The sequence below is a fragment of the Botryllus schlosseri genome, unplaced genomic scaffold, assembly GCF_051294905.1.
Source record: "Botryllus schlosseri isolate E-star unplaced genomic scaffold, Bs_hap1 Bs64a, whole genome shotgun sequence".
NCBI lineage: Eukaryota > Metazoa > Chordata > Ascidiacea > Stolidobranchia > Styelidae > Botryllus > Botryllus schlosseri.
In genome coordinates, this window is record NW_027648673.1 from 31,932 (window position 1) to 47,432 (window position 15,501).

General features: G+C 40.7%; 1 protein-coding gene and 1 long non-coding RNA gene across 3 annotated transcripts; one reads left to right on the forward strand and one right to left on the reverse strand.

Annotated features, from left to right (window-relative positions):
• Positions 1-2,142: 2,142 nt before the first annotated feature.
• Positions 2,143-4,353, reverse strand: LOC145432660 (uncharacterized). Of its 2 annotated transcripts, XR_013912921.1 has the most exons (3): positions 4,311-4,353; positions 3,981-4,122; positions 2,143-3,335 (listed from the first exon to the last, which is right to left on the reverse strand). It is a non-coding gene; the product is annotated as an uncharacterized LOC145432660 (long non-coding RNA). The 2 variants fall into 2 exon arrangements; XR_013912920.1 differs by having other exon boundaries at positions 2,143-4,122.
• Positions 4,354-8,971: 4,618 nt separating this feature from the next.
• Positions 8,972-15,458, forward strand: LOC145432661 (sodium/glucose cotransporter 1-like). The gene is made up of 11 exons (XM_080309502.1): positions 8,972-9,082; positions 9,147-9,333; positions 9,398-9,606; positions 9,666-9,801; positions 11,004-11,120; positions 11,173-11,314; positions 11,383-11,551; positions 11,620-11,739; positions 12,152-12,247; positions 12,315-12,495; positions 14,947-15,458. Exons 1-11 carry the CDS (start codon positions 8,987-8,989, stop codon positions 15,129-15,131), a joined length of 1,638 nt encoding a protein of 545 aa, XP_080165628.1. The 5' UTR covers positions 8,972-8,986; the 3' UTR covers positions 15,132-15,458.
• Positions 15,459-15,501: the final 43 nt, after the last annotated feature.

The window sequence follows — 15,501 nt, forward strand, 5'->3', positions numbered from 1 at the left end:
TGGCATGGAAACTGCAAATAAAGAAACCATACATAAGGTAAGATGGTTGTTCATAAAAACCACCAACCTTAGAATGACTTGCTTATTTTATTTCAGGTATATATCGACACCTTTAATAGGCATATACTGAATGATATAGTTCGATATTACGCGGAAAATGTCGAGTATATAGACAGCAGGCTTAGTTTCATCTTTACCTTCACACTAATTGCGATGTTTGCGTGATTCGTATCGCAGTTTAATTTATTAGAACTAGTTCGGAAAAAGTAAGATGCCTATTCAGTTCTATTACAACGCCGCAAGCCCTCCTTCCAGAGCTGTGTGGATGCTGTTGGAGGAAATGGGAATCGAGTACGAAGCACATGTCGTCGATTTAGCTAGTGGCGAACACAAGCAAGCTGATTATAAAAAAATGAATCCGCTATCTCATAAGTGCCGGCGATTGTGGATGGAAACTTCAAACTTTGGGAAACGTAACACGGAGGCTATTTTTGTGTATCTGTGACGTTTTTTTGTTTCCATATCTAAATGGAAAATAAGTAGGGATTCCATTTTTAATTAAGTTAAAAGTCCATCGCGTCTTAATACATTCTACCCGTTTTATTGCTGTATTTGGTGGCCAAGGTGGCAGTTTGATCGATGGACTACGCTTAAATTGCTTCGCCTCCTCCCTTTTTTACTGTAGGCCTATTGTAAATGGTTATAAAATTATTTCGATACCTAAAGAAAAACGGTTATTGCCGATCTGGCATTTCACCTAAAATTAGATAACGTTACCATGTTCAGAACATTTTAGCTTAGCCTACTGAAACATTGTAGGTAGTAGGTACAGGGGAAAATGTACTGTTGATAATTTGACTACATGCTATACTAGGGTTTACCATACTATTTTTAAAGTGTCCTATGAGGACGCCCAAATGTCATATTTTTTGAGATTTTGTCCTCTTTTTGGGAATTTTGGTTAAATGTAGGGTAAAATTACACTGAGATACAGTAAATCGGCACTAATTAATTCAGCAACTGCGATTAATTAGTGTTCCCCATGAACATACCGACACGTATGGTGTTTTGTCGGATTGAAACACTTTTTATTATTTCAGCTATTCTCACTACACCCGGACATTTCTCGCAGTTGACATGACAATTTCTGGCGTATATCTCGTCGATTGAGTGGCCGTTGGTGTGATCTTGAGAACAGAATCGGATAGCTACATTTTAAACTCAAATTAACGTTCTTTGAAATTTAAACTCCGGACATATTCAATATTTTATAGGTCATTTACAATTGCTATATAACGCATACGTTACGTATTCGTATACGCGGATTGACCTCGTACGGTGTACGAAATGATTCTCTCGCACACATACAACGCTAAAATTATAGAAAATACAAGAAATATATGTGGTACTTATCAAGCACCGTGAAACAGTGATATAGTCATTATGGCTGTATGGGGAAGACTGTCTCAATCTTTATTCAACAGCCACCCCTGCGTCATCATAGTCAGTACGAATTAGCCTACTTCCACTTTTTCATTGTTGTCAATGAGGCATCGCGAGCACTTGCGCTACTTGCTCAAGTGGCTCTGTTATTACTACTTCCACTCATGTTTTTTTGTGTTATTCATAATGTCTGTCGACAGCTATGGTTATTTACACCAGGCCGATATTCTTCATGTTTTGTTCCGCACGGCCCACTTCTAGACTTTTTGTAAGACACCACTAACGATTAGGAATTCTCAAGTCGACCTCGGTAGGACTCGAACCAGCACCTTTTCATGCTGCAGCCGCGGATTATACCACTGCGCTATTTCGCCACTCATGTAATTTACAGCCACACTACTTTTACTTGACACACTTTGTATTTTGAAAAGTAAAGCGTAGTTTTAAGTTCAGTCACTGTTTCGATCCTGATCAACCATATTCAGTTTTTATAACTACAGCACTTTTGGGGTATTTCAATATCTGCCTCTGCAAGACGTTTCGAGATGTCTTTAGCATCGCTAATTGCGCCCGTAATCCGATGAAGAGGTACTTCGTGAATTCCAATTCAAACCGAGTAGCAAGGTCAGACTATTTTTGACCTTACCTGTGACACCTTACTGAGTGAACTTTTACTGTGACGCCGACTACCGCAATAACTCAATCCGACACATGATCTATTATGATAAATAGCATTAACTGGCTTTACAGAAGAAATGTTTCCCTGACAAAGCCACACTGGATTTATACACACACACAACGATCCGAAGTCATTTTACACAAAGTCAATCAAATAATATCCATCCGGTTCGGATTCAGAATATTGCAACGAACAATGCATTCATTGGTTAACTCTAAGTTCAAAAAAGAGTAAGCTGCAAAGCTTAGAGCGACGCAATTTGCGAATAGAAATATACTGCTCGTCGTATTAAGCGTTGCACGAATCATCTTCGCATCTTCAAACATGAACCTTCGCAAGATTGCATCCGTATTTTTGTAGCAGTTTGAATTTGGAGGTGGTGAAGTGACGTTCTCAGTCGATGTACATCACGGGTTCCTATCATAGGACACAGAATGACTATGGTGTGGTCCATGATGATGAAAACATACATGGTAGTAGCAGATGAGGTACTCAAACTAGGTCCCATGGTAAGGGACAGTGTAAATTTCGAATCAACTACTAGTAAAAGCAGAAAGTTTAAGTAGAAGTAATGCCACATATTTATACTGAGTTACAACTTGGTAGGATGAGGTCATCAAATTAGTCAGTGTTGCTATGTAAGTAGAAATAACACCATAAATTTACAGTCAATTAGAATTGAAAATAGAAGGTGAGTTGAGCAGTCAGTGATGTTACAGATAAAGTAACCTCATAAATTTCTAATCAACTGCAAGTCAAAGTAACGGTTTCAACGACAGAAACTACTTGAAGTGAAGATATATGGCTGAGGTAGTCAGTGATGCTACTCGAGTAGAAGTCTAGACTTTAGTAGAACCATTTCATAAATATTTCAGTCAAGTCACACAAATAAATGTAGACTTGAGCCGAGTCCAATCAAGTCGTTTGATCAATTTCCATGTCCAGTCACACTTTAGTCAAGCCATTTGATAAATTTTCAATTCAAGTACAATAAAATGATTCCACTAACTTTGATCTAATGCTCGCACATGTAGTTGCAGAAATATTTGTGCGAGGTTTCTTACTCGGTTTGCGTGCTTGGGCACTGTGCAGTAAGACTCTGTCATGTCTCTGTCAATGTATTCAACTTGCACATCGTTTGCATACAGAAGTATCAGTGTGCTAACGTTAAAAAGTACGCTGCTGCTGCTGCTGTTGTCACATAAATGGTAACCTGAAATTTGAAGGAAATCATATTTTTGCAGCTATTTACAATATACTCTTAATCAGAGATTGTCAGAAGTACTCTTTCTTCGTCAAAGTACTCAAGAAGGTTTCGTTTACTTGCAATACTTACTCAAGTAGTAATGATTGTAGACAAATGCCATTTTTCCATCACAATTTTCAGTTCTCAATCCAAAACTACGCCTGGAGTATCGACCTTTTAACCTACTTGGTAATCCCTACTATTAGCTTTACTTGAGTGTAAAGTTACGTCGTTACTTCTACTTGAGTACCGGTGATGACTACTTTGACCACCTCTACTCTCAATTGGTTTATTCAAACATAAAAGACACTTTCTGGTTTGATTTGTCATAAGTTATATGACTTCGTTGAGTCATGTGCAGTGACTCGAGTCGAGTCATGACTAAGTCATTACGACCCTGGTTTGGCTCAAAGATCAAATATTGGTTGTGCTCTCATCGTAACTAGGGCTGGCCGTAATGGTCCAAGTACTGTAATTTGAAATGAGTATTTATTCCAATGATTCCAGTCGACAAGTGAGGGATGATTCTCTCTATTACTGAAATGATACTCAAGACTCAAGGACTGGATTTGGCCCATTCCTACCCATATTAAAGACGTGTAAAAATCTCACTTTTGAAACTTGGCTCCATTGGACTGTCCGATATTGTGGGAGTGATCGCCAAGCAGGTGGTCGGCAGTTGTTGTGGAATGTAGCCTAACTGGACAGCGCTTGCTTCACAGTAGTTCATTGTGATGGGTCAATAGACAACAAACTGTGAAAATCATAGTAGGTCATTGCACATTTTGAATCGAGTCAAGTTACTCGATTTTCTTGAGGCAAGTCAAGTGACTCGATCTGTTATTGTGACTCGAGTCAAGTCAAGACACTTGACAAAGTTGACGTGGTCATCCCAATACGGAGGAGCACATTAGGAAAAAAGGCAAAAGAGTTATAACAGACCTTTTGACACGATCACAAGCTGATGGTGATTATTTTGTGGAAAATTCTCAAAACGTCGTGCCGTCACATGAGGTGATACTCGAATACTCAACTTAAAGCCTAATACTCGGATCAGGATGGAATCAGTCAGGTACTTGATTTAGCTAAACCGTACAATCTACATTTAAGACCCTTGCGACCTCCTTTTATAAAAAATCGTATGCAATGGTGCAATTGATGCAACGTACTCACAAAACAGAACCCAGCGACAAGGTGTCCACTTCGAAAGTATGTGCATTCTTGCCGAAAACTTCCGGGTCATTAATAGTTGGGACTGCCGTAGAGTGTATTCATTATGTGGCTGTTACAGTCGACCTTGGTGGCTCAACTGCAATTTTCCAACTTCACATCCATATTGTACGGAAATAGCTTTTTCAGCTGTCAATACAAATTTCACGTCGAGTTACGCAAGTATATAGAGTTTACCAAACCACCCATCCAGGTGAATGATGGCGAACTAGAGTAACTGCTGCTTTTTTGAGTAGTTCTAGTTTTAGTTGTACAATTACATATTTTGAAAGTAACCAGTTCTAGTTCGAGTTGTGCATTTTACTAAAAATGCAGTCGCCGAACAACTTGAAAATGCATGGCATCATGACGCTGGTGTTCTGTTGTGCGATGATCTTGTGGACATTGGTATCTCAGAGTCATCACTACCAGAAGACAGTCATATAACCAGGAGCAGTTTGACAGGGTCAAAACCCCTCCCGTCTGAAACCCAAAACCCTCTCTGTTTATAATGCCGATTCTATCTCCAATATTTCTTAGCTCATTCGTAATTCAGAAATTAAAATATCAATGAATACTTGGCTATATTTTAGTTAGTTAGTTGCGGATTTTTATCGCTTGTTGATTCTAGTGTGAGTTATGAGTTTTTAAAACTGATTAGTTCTAGTTGTAGTTGCACATATTGAAAATCCAGCAGTTTGCACTAGTCTGGAACCACCACAAAACAATGTTACCTTCAGGGCTTTGGAGCCGGAGCCGTGCATTTTCACCGGAGCCGGAGCCGGAGCTCTACATAAAATTCTGCCGGAGCCGGAGCTGGAGCTGGAGCCCGTAATTTGAGGAGTAGCTCCGGCTCCGACCTATTTCATAAGATGCTATATGCATATACGCAACAACCACATCTGTTGATTTATCATAATTGAACACCAGACATGAATTTTAATGCTGCGCACAGCAATGGCATATAGTAAAGTTCGTTCTAGTGCAACTATGATGTTGTCGACAATTGACAATTATTGAGCATGACGTCACAAGCCGGCACAGCGGCACCTATAGGTCTTCGTTGCTACATATATCGGATGTTGCTGACGGCTGACAGACTCTAGATTACTATACACAACTAACCTATGGGTAGATTAGTAATCTATATACACCAGGAATGGCCAACCTTTTCGGCTAAAGGGGCACATGGAATTGACGAACGAGTGCGCGGTTCACTAGCCGCGCCAAGCGGGTAAAATTTTCCAAGTTTATAATTAAACTAGGTCAATAATATTATTACTTGAGTATTGCGGGTCTATTGTATACCGTCCGCTAGGCTCAGTTTGCAAGAACACGACTATTCGGCGTCTGGCCACATCGATATCGAAGGTCTCCGATAATATGCGACAATCATTTTGTGCCTACATTTCACCGTCGACGATCTTGATGCGAGCGCAAACGCGAAAATACTTTCTCCCGTAATTGCGAATACAGTTAGACTCAATCGGGTAAATTAGGCGATTTTTTTCATTTTCAGTAGGGGGTAGGCTACCAAGCAAGAAATCGTGTGACAATTAAACACGCAAAGTGTGAAGAAAAATTTCGCTACTATTTTAGTTTATCGTAATGTACGACGATTTACTGAAAATGTGACTGGACCCAGGATCTGTCAATGCGTCGGAACTGATATTTTAGTCAGCAACATCCCAAGTGTCGCAGTCAGAATTGTAATTTCTGGTTGGCATTGCAAGTTCACAATCTGAGCAATTCATTTTCGATAATATAATAGGAAATTTCCTCGCGGGCCACGCAAAACCCTCTCGCGGTCGCGGGCAACATTTGGCCCGCGGGTTTGCCACCCCTGGTATAGACTGGCCAATTCGATAATTTCAGAGCCGGAGCCGGAGCTGGAGCCGGAGCAGTGGTAATAATGCGGCTCCGGAGCTGGAGCCGGAGCTAATGTATGATAGAAGAGAGCTCCGGAGCCGGAGCTGGAGCAGTTTAAATTTACGGCTGCTCCAAAGCCCTGCCACCAAGGGACAGATTTCTTGTCCATATTCTTTGTCTTTGGTATTGATCGATTCGCTGCTGTCTTTATGCTTTTTGTTAGAATAGTATTTGCAGACTCCACGTCTCGTTGATCGGACAAATCGACCATTTCATCTGCAATTCGAGAAAACTTCTTCCAATTTGCTTTCTTGAGAGACCACGATAGTGGTCGATAAAAAGAAGATATCGCCGAGTTTGTCATATACTTCGTGAATACTACGAAATGATCACTTCCTAGCAGCGACGAAGATATTTCAGTTTGGCATCTCGCGGCTACATCTTGAGTAGCGAGTGTTAAATCTAGCAACGACCAACGATTGACAGCATTGCTCGCGAGATTGATATGTGTTGGAGTTGAAGAGTTCAACATGACTAAGTTTGCGTGATCGAGGACATTAAAAAGTTTAGTCCCTCGTTGGTTCGTTTGGTAACTCCACGACCAATGATGTGCATTAAAGTCGCCAAAGACAATGGATTTTGGTGGTAACGTCTCGAAAATGCTCGCATCACTGTCGCGTAAGCGGCAGTCGGGTGGGATGTACACATTGTACAATGATAGGCCATGAAGCTTCACACAAAGTACTTCGATGTCGGTTGTAGCAACTGCTTCGATGCTGGAGTTATGTGAAGATTTAATAAAGATCGCTAATCCACCGGAATGAAGGGATTTGTCCTTTCTGTGACAGTGATATCCTGGGAATTTCGGAGAGTATTTTTCGATAAGGTGTGTTTCCTGGAGAATTATCGCATCTGGAGCCCGTTCCAGAGTCGTGAGAAGGTGTTTTAGTTCGTGATGCTTCCTATATAATCCTCTGCAATTCCACTGTAAAAAGTTAAGTCCTATATTATCCATCGTTTGTGGGATTTGTCATCGGATTGGTGTCATTGATATCATGGAAGGGTTCGAAAATGTTTCTCATCGTGACAACATCTGCCTGTCGACCGAGATATTTCAAAGCAACTTTGGATACTATATTGTATATATCGCACTCCGTGTCTGATTTGCAGGCCGCTAATGTAAGCTTCACTATTTCAGCCAGTAGTGCGATAAGATGGATCGGATCAATATACGCTAACGAAGATTGATTATTTGGTTCCAAATTAGGATGATTGTTTGGGTCGTTGCTTTCAATGTCTTTGTTTATGTGATTAGAGGTTGTTTGTAGCGGAATCTTCCTGATGGTGGCTCGGTGACTTGGGCTGTTGATTGTTGATCGTTGCTGATTGATGACACGCGTTGCGCTATCCTGCGCCGCTTCACTGTAAAGACGCGTAGCTTGTGTTTCGGGTGTTTCGGAATTGAGTATTGATTTAGCTTCGGAGTGAGTAACCTTGGAACGTTCTTTTATGATTTGTAATTTCGCCTGTTCTTTGTACACCGGGCACCCGCCATAAGCAGCACTGTGCGGTTGTTTACAATTAATGCAACATAAATCTTTGGTACACTTATCAACCTCGTGATCACGACCCCCACATTTTGAACAGCATTGTTTCCCACGACAGTTCTCTTTTGTGTGGCCATATCTATTGCATCCAAAACATCTGACAGGTGGCGGGTTATAAGGTTTGGTGCGGAACCGTAGGTATGAAAAATGCACGTAGTCAGGGAATGTCTCAGATGTGAAACATAACAAAATCGAGAGGCTGCTATCATATTTTCCATCTACTTTGCGCTTTAGCCGTTTAACGAAATTGACGCCAATTTCAAAGAACTCTTTCAAGATCTCTTCTTCTGTGATATCCAGCGGAACGCCGGATATCACTGCTCGTGCTCCGTAAGGTTTGACACCAAATAATGAGGTTTTGACTTCGATCAGGTTGGAGTCCTTTCCTATTTGATCTATAGTGAGAAGTTTATCAGCCTGTTCTTTGGTTTTACAAGTTACAACTAGATCTCCAGAAGGCAATCTACGTATTTTTTCAAAATTGCCAATGTTTATCTTAAGTGCCTCACATACCTTTGTAGGATGTTGGTGTCCCATGCGTGTTCCATCAGACCCCGATAGCAGCACGTCAAGTTGTTGACTTGTTGCTTTTTGGCTATTAGATTCCCGTTCCTTCCCAACAGCATTATCCATCAGTGCAAATTTCTTGGCAGGTATTTTGCTTCTTACTTCGCACCACTCCCCATCCCCGCATTCTTCCTCAGAAGAATTGAAGGTAGTTGAAGACTTCCTCTTTGCGGAGGAACTTGTCTCCATGTCCATATCTGGCTACGCCAAAGCGTAAATTGCTAGTCGGACACTTGTCTTGATTACCCAATCTGCTAAGCTTAAATGAACTGAAACGACGATGCGTCCGCACGCTACGACGTCTCTGAGCGAAATCCGCTCGGCTGGATATTTGCACCAATCTACATCGCTGCTGGCATCGTCACAATGCCGGAATATCTGAAAGCGAGATTCGGCGGGGAAAGAATACAAATTTATCTATCGATTCTATCACTTCTGCTGTACATTTTCACCAAAATATCGGTGGTTTTACCATAATTTTCAATCAAAATAGACATACTTTTCACACCAACGATTGTGTCTGCAGGCAGATCTGTTTGCGGGAGCGATCTTCATACAGGAAGCACTTGGTTGGAATCTTTACCTTGCCATGGTTCTTCTGCTGGCAATCACAGCTCTGTACACGGTAACTGGCGGACTAGCGGCCGTGATATACACTGATACGGCACAGACCTTTATTATGACCGCTGGAGCGATTGTGATGATGGCGTTATGTATGATCCCATACTCGTGTATTTGAATGATCAACAAATTATAGCAATGTTCTTGGTTATACAGCTTTTTCGAGGATAGGAGGATACGACCAGCTTGAGCCAAAATATATGAATGCCATCCCATCTGTACAACCTGAGAATCATTCTGAATGCGGCGTTCCTCGTGCCGATTCTTTTAACGTGTTAAGAGACCCTGTGGAAGGTGATTTGCCCTGGCCGGGACTTATTTTTGGGCTGACTGTCATCTCGACATGGTACTGGTGCACGGATCAGGTCAGTTTCCGGTGGTAAATAAATGATTGCTGCGAGATTGTTTGGACGGTTGCTTTTAGGTAATTGTCCAACGGACGCTAGCTGCGAAAAACCTGTCGCACGCGAAAGGAGGCTGCGTGATGGCTGGGTTATTGAAAATCTTACCTATGTACATGATGGTGATGGTGGGAATGATGAGTCGTATCGTGTTTACTGGTAACATATAGGCCTAAGTATAATGCTTAATCCGTGTCTTGATATTGATATTGATTTTGTAAAGCTTATACTGCTCCTTATTGAAGTGTATCTTTCCTTTCGTTTTCTACTTCCGCACTTGAAGTAGTTTTTGACATGTCTTGACAATTTCTACTTTTACTTATAATTGAGTAGAAATTCGTGATCGTATTTTTACTTCTACTCGGGTAGCTACGCTGACCATACTTTGAACACATCTGGCGATAGGCACACGTTTCTCGCATCCACTTCACTGACCTCAAAATGATGCAGGTTATACAAGTTTTTTTTATTTCACCCCGTGCAACTTAACTCTTAAAATATTTTGTTCGAAAGGTAATTATTTCCGTCCCATATTGATACCAGACCTGAATCGCGTGCATACCTCTATGGCTCTATGAGAACCGTGGTAGGACTAGGGTTGAATTTAAAAAAAATACTTGTTTAAAAAGTGTTTTGAACAATGGACTTTCAAAAAAAAAACAATGTGTTTTTTTAAGTTGTATAATTATGCCATAATTGTGTAAATTGGATACTTTTCAAAAAAAAAAAAAACGTTGTATCAGCCTATGGACGATTACCACCCGCTATAGCCGACGTATACGATATGGGGTGGTTGGAACCCTCAAAATAGTCGGTTCAAAGGAGCTATATTTATCCTATATTTTCAATTGTTCATGTCAAACCACTATGGCATCACAATTTAATATTCGTGACGTCAGGGCTTTAAAAAACAGACAAAAAACAACAACAAAACATGTTTTATACAAGGTTTTTGTTTTAAACATGTTGGTTTTAAATTAATTTTTGTTTTAAATGCAACCTTAAGTATAGGACGTTATCCTGGACCCTAAATGGGTCATTATCCTTTCTTGGACTGACTTGGTAGAACCGTACGTGGCAAACGTTTCCATTTATATTTCTCACTGTGTAGCATAATGAAAGTCTTCTGTTACCTTGGGCCTTAGGGCACTCGTAGTTACAATGCGATCCCATCTGTTGAGTTTACACAATATAGCCTACCTGCGCAATTGCGCATTGCACATGTTCTACCGGTGGCCGTCGTGCTGCCAGCGCTACCGAATCGACTAGGGCCAACTACATTATAAATTCCCCCATATCGCAAACTGAGAGCAAATGCTATTAATGTTGCCGTTACGGTCATCATATTTCCGTCTGTACAGACGCAGTTGGATGTGCAGTCCCAGAACTTTGTGAACAATATTGCGGAACATCAGTTGGATGCACAAATATGGCCTATCCGAAGCTGGTGTTGGAAATAATGCCAACAGGACTGAGAGGTATGAGGGCACGTTAGCAATTTTAATGCTTATCTGACAAAAATAAAAACAGGGCTGATGCTTGCGGTGATGATGGCCGCCCTTATGTCGTCACTGACATCCGTCTTCAACAGTAGCTCGACTTTGTTCACGTGTGACATTTGGACTAAAATTCGCAAAAATGCTTCACAGCGAGAGCTGATGGTGGTCGGACGGTACGGGACAATCATTTTTGTTTTCTAGAATTGTCAGTCGACCGTAAATTTATGAATAATAATTTCAGAGTCTTCATATTGTGTATGGTCGGCGTAAGCATCGCGTGGGTGCCTATAGTGCAGGTTGCTGCAAGTGGGCAGCTTTTCGATTACATTCAGTCGGTTTCAAGCTTCCTGGCTCCGCCTATCGCTGTAATATTCGTCATGGCGATGTTTTGGCCGAGATTGAATGAAACGGTGCCCGTCATGAATTACAACACCCTGAAATAAAGATTGACAATGATGTACGATCCTTTTCATTTCAGGGAGCGTTTTGGTCGTTAACCATCGGGTTGGTTATTGGGATCATACGAATGATTTTAGATTTTGTTTACTCCGCGCCATTATGTGGAGAAGAAGACACAAGACCAGCAGTTGTCGCAAAAGTTTGTATCCGTGATATATACGGCATAGTATATTAAAGTCTTATTTCATAGTTGTAAATATGTTGGATAACTCTTCGACGTACCAAGTATAATTCAAAACCTATATCAGGTGTCGGCAACTCTTTCAATCTTGTGCTGCGGCTCCATAGCTTTATAACATGTCAGTAAATACTACTAGTCAACACCACGAAAGTTGATGCGGTGTCAGTAACATAAAGAATCATGTAAATGTTGGCTGAATAATAGTTGCGATGCCCAATTAGTTTTATTTGATGCGAATGCGATGTGAACCAAAATCGCTCGTAAGTTGGAAGTCCGATAGTATGCCGACCCCTGGCGTAGATTCGTACGGATATTCCGTTTATTTACATTATTGAACACAATAAAAAATAGTGATATTTTTTACTTCCAGGTTCATTACTTATACTTCGCCTTGATACTTGGAGCTGTGACTGTGATCATCGCTGTTGCTATAAGTTTGTTCACACCTCCCATAGACGAAAAACATGTGAGAAGTCAACGCACTTATCCTTCAGCAGGTTGACACCTCTGATAACAATCTGTCTATCTGTTAGCTGTACCGGCTGACATGGTGGACTAGGCTCAGCAAAAAGAAGCGAATTCCGATCGAGTCGCATCGGAAATCCGCAACACATCCAGGCCACGATAACATAGCGATGGAACACGACGAGGGGATCAGTGAGAAAAAGAAAGAGCAAAACCATAGTGAAGATGCCTATATTCATCACGCTGAAGGTGGGGATATCTAATAGTACCACCCAGTGTTGGGATCAAGTCACTACCTTCGAGTCACGAGTCATTTCGAGTCATTGCACATTTTGACTCGAGTCAAGTCAAGTCAATCGATTTTCGAAGGTGACTCGAGTCAAGTCAAGTCAGTCGATTTTTGGAGGTGACTCGAGTCAAGTCGAGTCAAGTCAAGTCAAGTCACGAGTCAAGTCACAATTCAAGTCAAATTGAATTTTCGAGGTGTAAGAGGCGTGATTACGTCATTGTATTTTGCTAGCTGTCTGAAATACAGATGGAGTGGTCATTGATTTTGAACCGATGAACGAATATAGAGTTGAATATACACCCAACTAAGGCGCTGTATCGCTCACATATAAGTAGAACTAATAAACTACGTAAGTAATTGCACAGCCTCAGTTTATAGTTACCAGCCAAAATGAAGAAACGAATTGATAAGATGCAATACATTATCCTTTTGCATATTGATATGACACAATTCGACCCTGCGCCAATGGTTGAGGACTATGTAAACTATTTTCGAATTCAATTTCAACAAAACAAGAGGTTTGGTCAAGTTAAGAACGCAGAACAGAAATAGACATTTTGCTATTAAATTTCTTTACTTTACGACAGCGTGGGCTGTAAGCTTCGATCACTTCGTTTGCGATCAATATATTTGTTAAAGAACAATGGAGGCTCAGTAAAACGCACGATCATTGAATGATTGGTCGCTCTCACGGGTTACGCCAGCGTTGCGCGAACAATCTGAACATATGCAAGATAGTGATTTTTATCGACACCGATTACTTGATGACTTGAAATTGACTCGTGAATTTTGCTCCGAGTCACGAGTCAATCCACATTTCTGATACGCCGAGTCAAGTCAAGTCAAGTCATTTTAGCAAAGTGACTCGAGTCAAGTCAAGTCATACGAAAAAGTGACTCGAGACTGACTCGAGTCAAGTCATGACTCGAGTCATCCCAACACTGGTACCACCCCACCATGTGTGTACTCGAAGGTAGTGGCGGATGGTGCTGGACTTATGAGCTTTGGTAAAGATTCCAGTAATATCCGGCAATCCAGCAGTCGCACACGCTATCATTCTATATCTGTTTGGAATAATAATATCTATTATATTAAGACAACCGACTAACACGGGCTACTAATTCTCAAGTCAAATGACTGCTGCAGATAGATCGACAAAAACAAATCGACCAAACTCATTCAAGCGTGACTGGCGTCATATTTCGCACATTCAAGTCAGAGATGAGCATGGATTAGGATTAGGATTTAAAAAAACAGGATTTGTGAAATTTTGGCGGATTTGGATTGGATTAGGATTAAAGATTTTTTTCTGAACGGATTAGAATTTGGATTGGACTTACCTATTTTCTGGGAGATCGATATGTCGTGTGGCGAATGGCGACAAACTTTATTCAGATCAGTTATTCATGTACTTAGGGTTACTAAGTTATCTTGAATCAAGGGAATCGTTGGTTGTGAAAGAAAATTTTCCAATTCCTCCCTTGCATAAATTAGCATTTTTTCTAAATTTCCAGTTAGAATCGGATTAGGATTGGACATGGACTTGAATATGAAAAAGTTATGGATTAGAATTTGGATTTGGATTAGGACATAGAAATTCCAAATCCGCTCATCTCTGATTCAAGTACACCACACGCTGGTGCCGCTGCTTGGCTGCTATCCTTTACGGTTGCTGCTCCGTATCGTCATAACCAAAAGCTGTACTGGATTCATTTCGTAGTCAGTTATCAATGGCTGAAACGTGAGAGGGTTGCTAATTTATACTGAAGGGACTGGTATTGTTTGGAGATAACCATACTGTACAATGTACTGTGTGTACGTACATATAGTCATAGTCAATGAACACTACGTTAAATGCCAAACCAACCAAACCGGCTTTATAGACCCGATATGACCAAGTCTTCAAGACGAGAGTGTAAAAATGTAACTATAATTATTGTCCATGTGTAGTGGATTGAGATGCTTAATTTAGATTAGGATATAACGAATATTGAACACTGAACAGTGCCAGGTAAAGAGGAAACTGAATGAAGTAAACATTATGAGGACCCGTAAATGAATTTATCCCGTCTGGCGCGCATGTCAGGATGAACTTTTTCACTTCGACTTGACAATATAAATGAATGAATGAATGAATGATTGAAGGAAGGTAAGAGGTTATTGGTCTTGGGGAATGAATGTGTTTAAACCATAATATCGCGATATATTTTACCCGATAATTTCCATGGATTGCTCATCTTCAAAGTCGAGGCTGAGTTCGTTGTGCGCTATCAACACGACATGCATTGCATAGGTTCCAGATCTATGCTACTACTGTTGTGGACTATTCGGCTGTTACCGATAAATACCATACCGCTCGACCTATTTGTTCAGGAAGTGCGATTTGTAAAACAACAATCTTTTCATTTTAGAAAAATCGCTCTGTAGAAAAGTCATCGATTTGTTCTGCGGATTAGACGAAGTGAAGCCACAGGAGGGCCCACCACCTGCGATGATTACAGATATCACAGAGGAAAGGTGGCCCGCTACCATCGTGAATCTAGCTTGTCTGGTTATGTTATGCGCAGGAGTCTTTTTATTTGCATTTTACGCGTAGGTCGCATTGTACATTGCTTACGCGTATGGTTGCGATAAAAATATGAATGGTAAGGCGGTTCTATGCGAATCAAGATTCCAAAACCAGTAGTAATATTAGACGTTTCATGACGCCACGTAAGCTTACTACGTATTATGTCATCGTTTCATGGAATAATATATGGAATCTTGTAACTCTTGGCCGTATATGGTCTGTAATTCCGTAGCCAATAGCTATTTCAATGGAGCAGGAATGATTTATCAATAAATTCAATTGCCATGACTTATTGACTAGTATGATCTTCACTTTGCAACTTGCTTGTGGCAAAAAACGTAGTAGTACACAATATATGTAGCCTACTGTACAAATTTGCAACTCTATAGAACTGAAT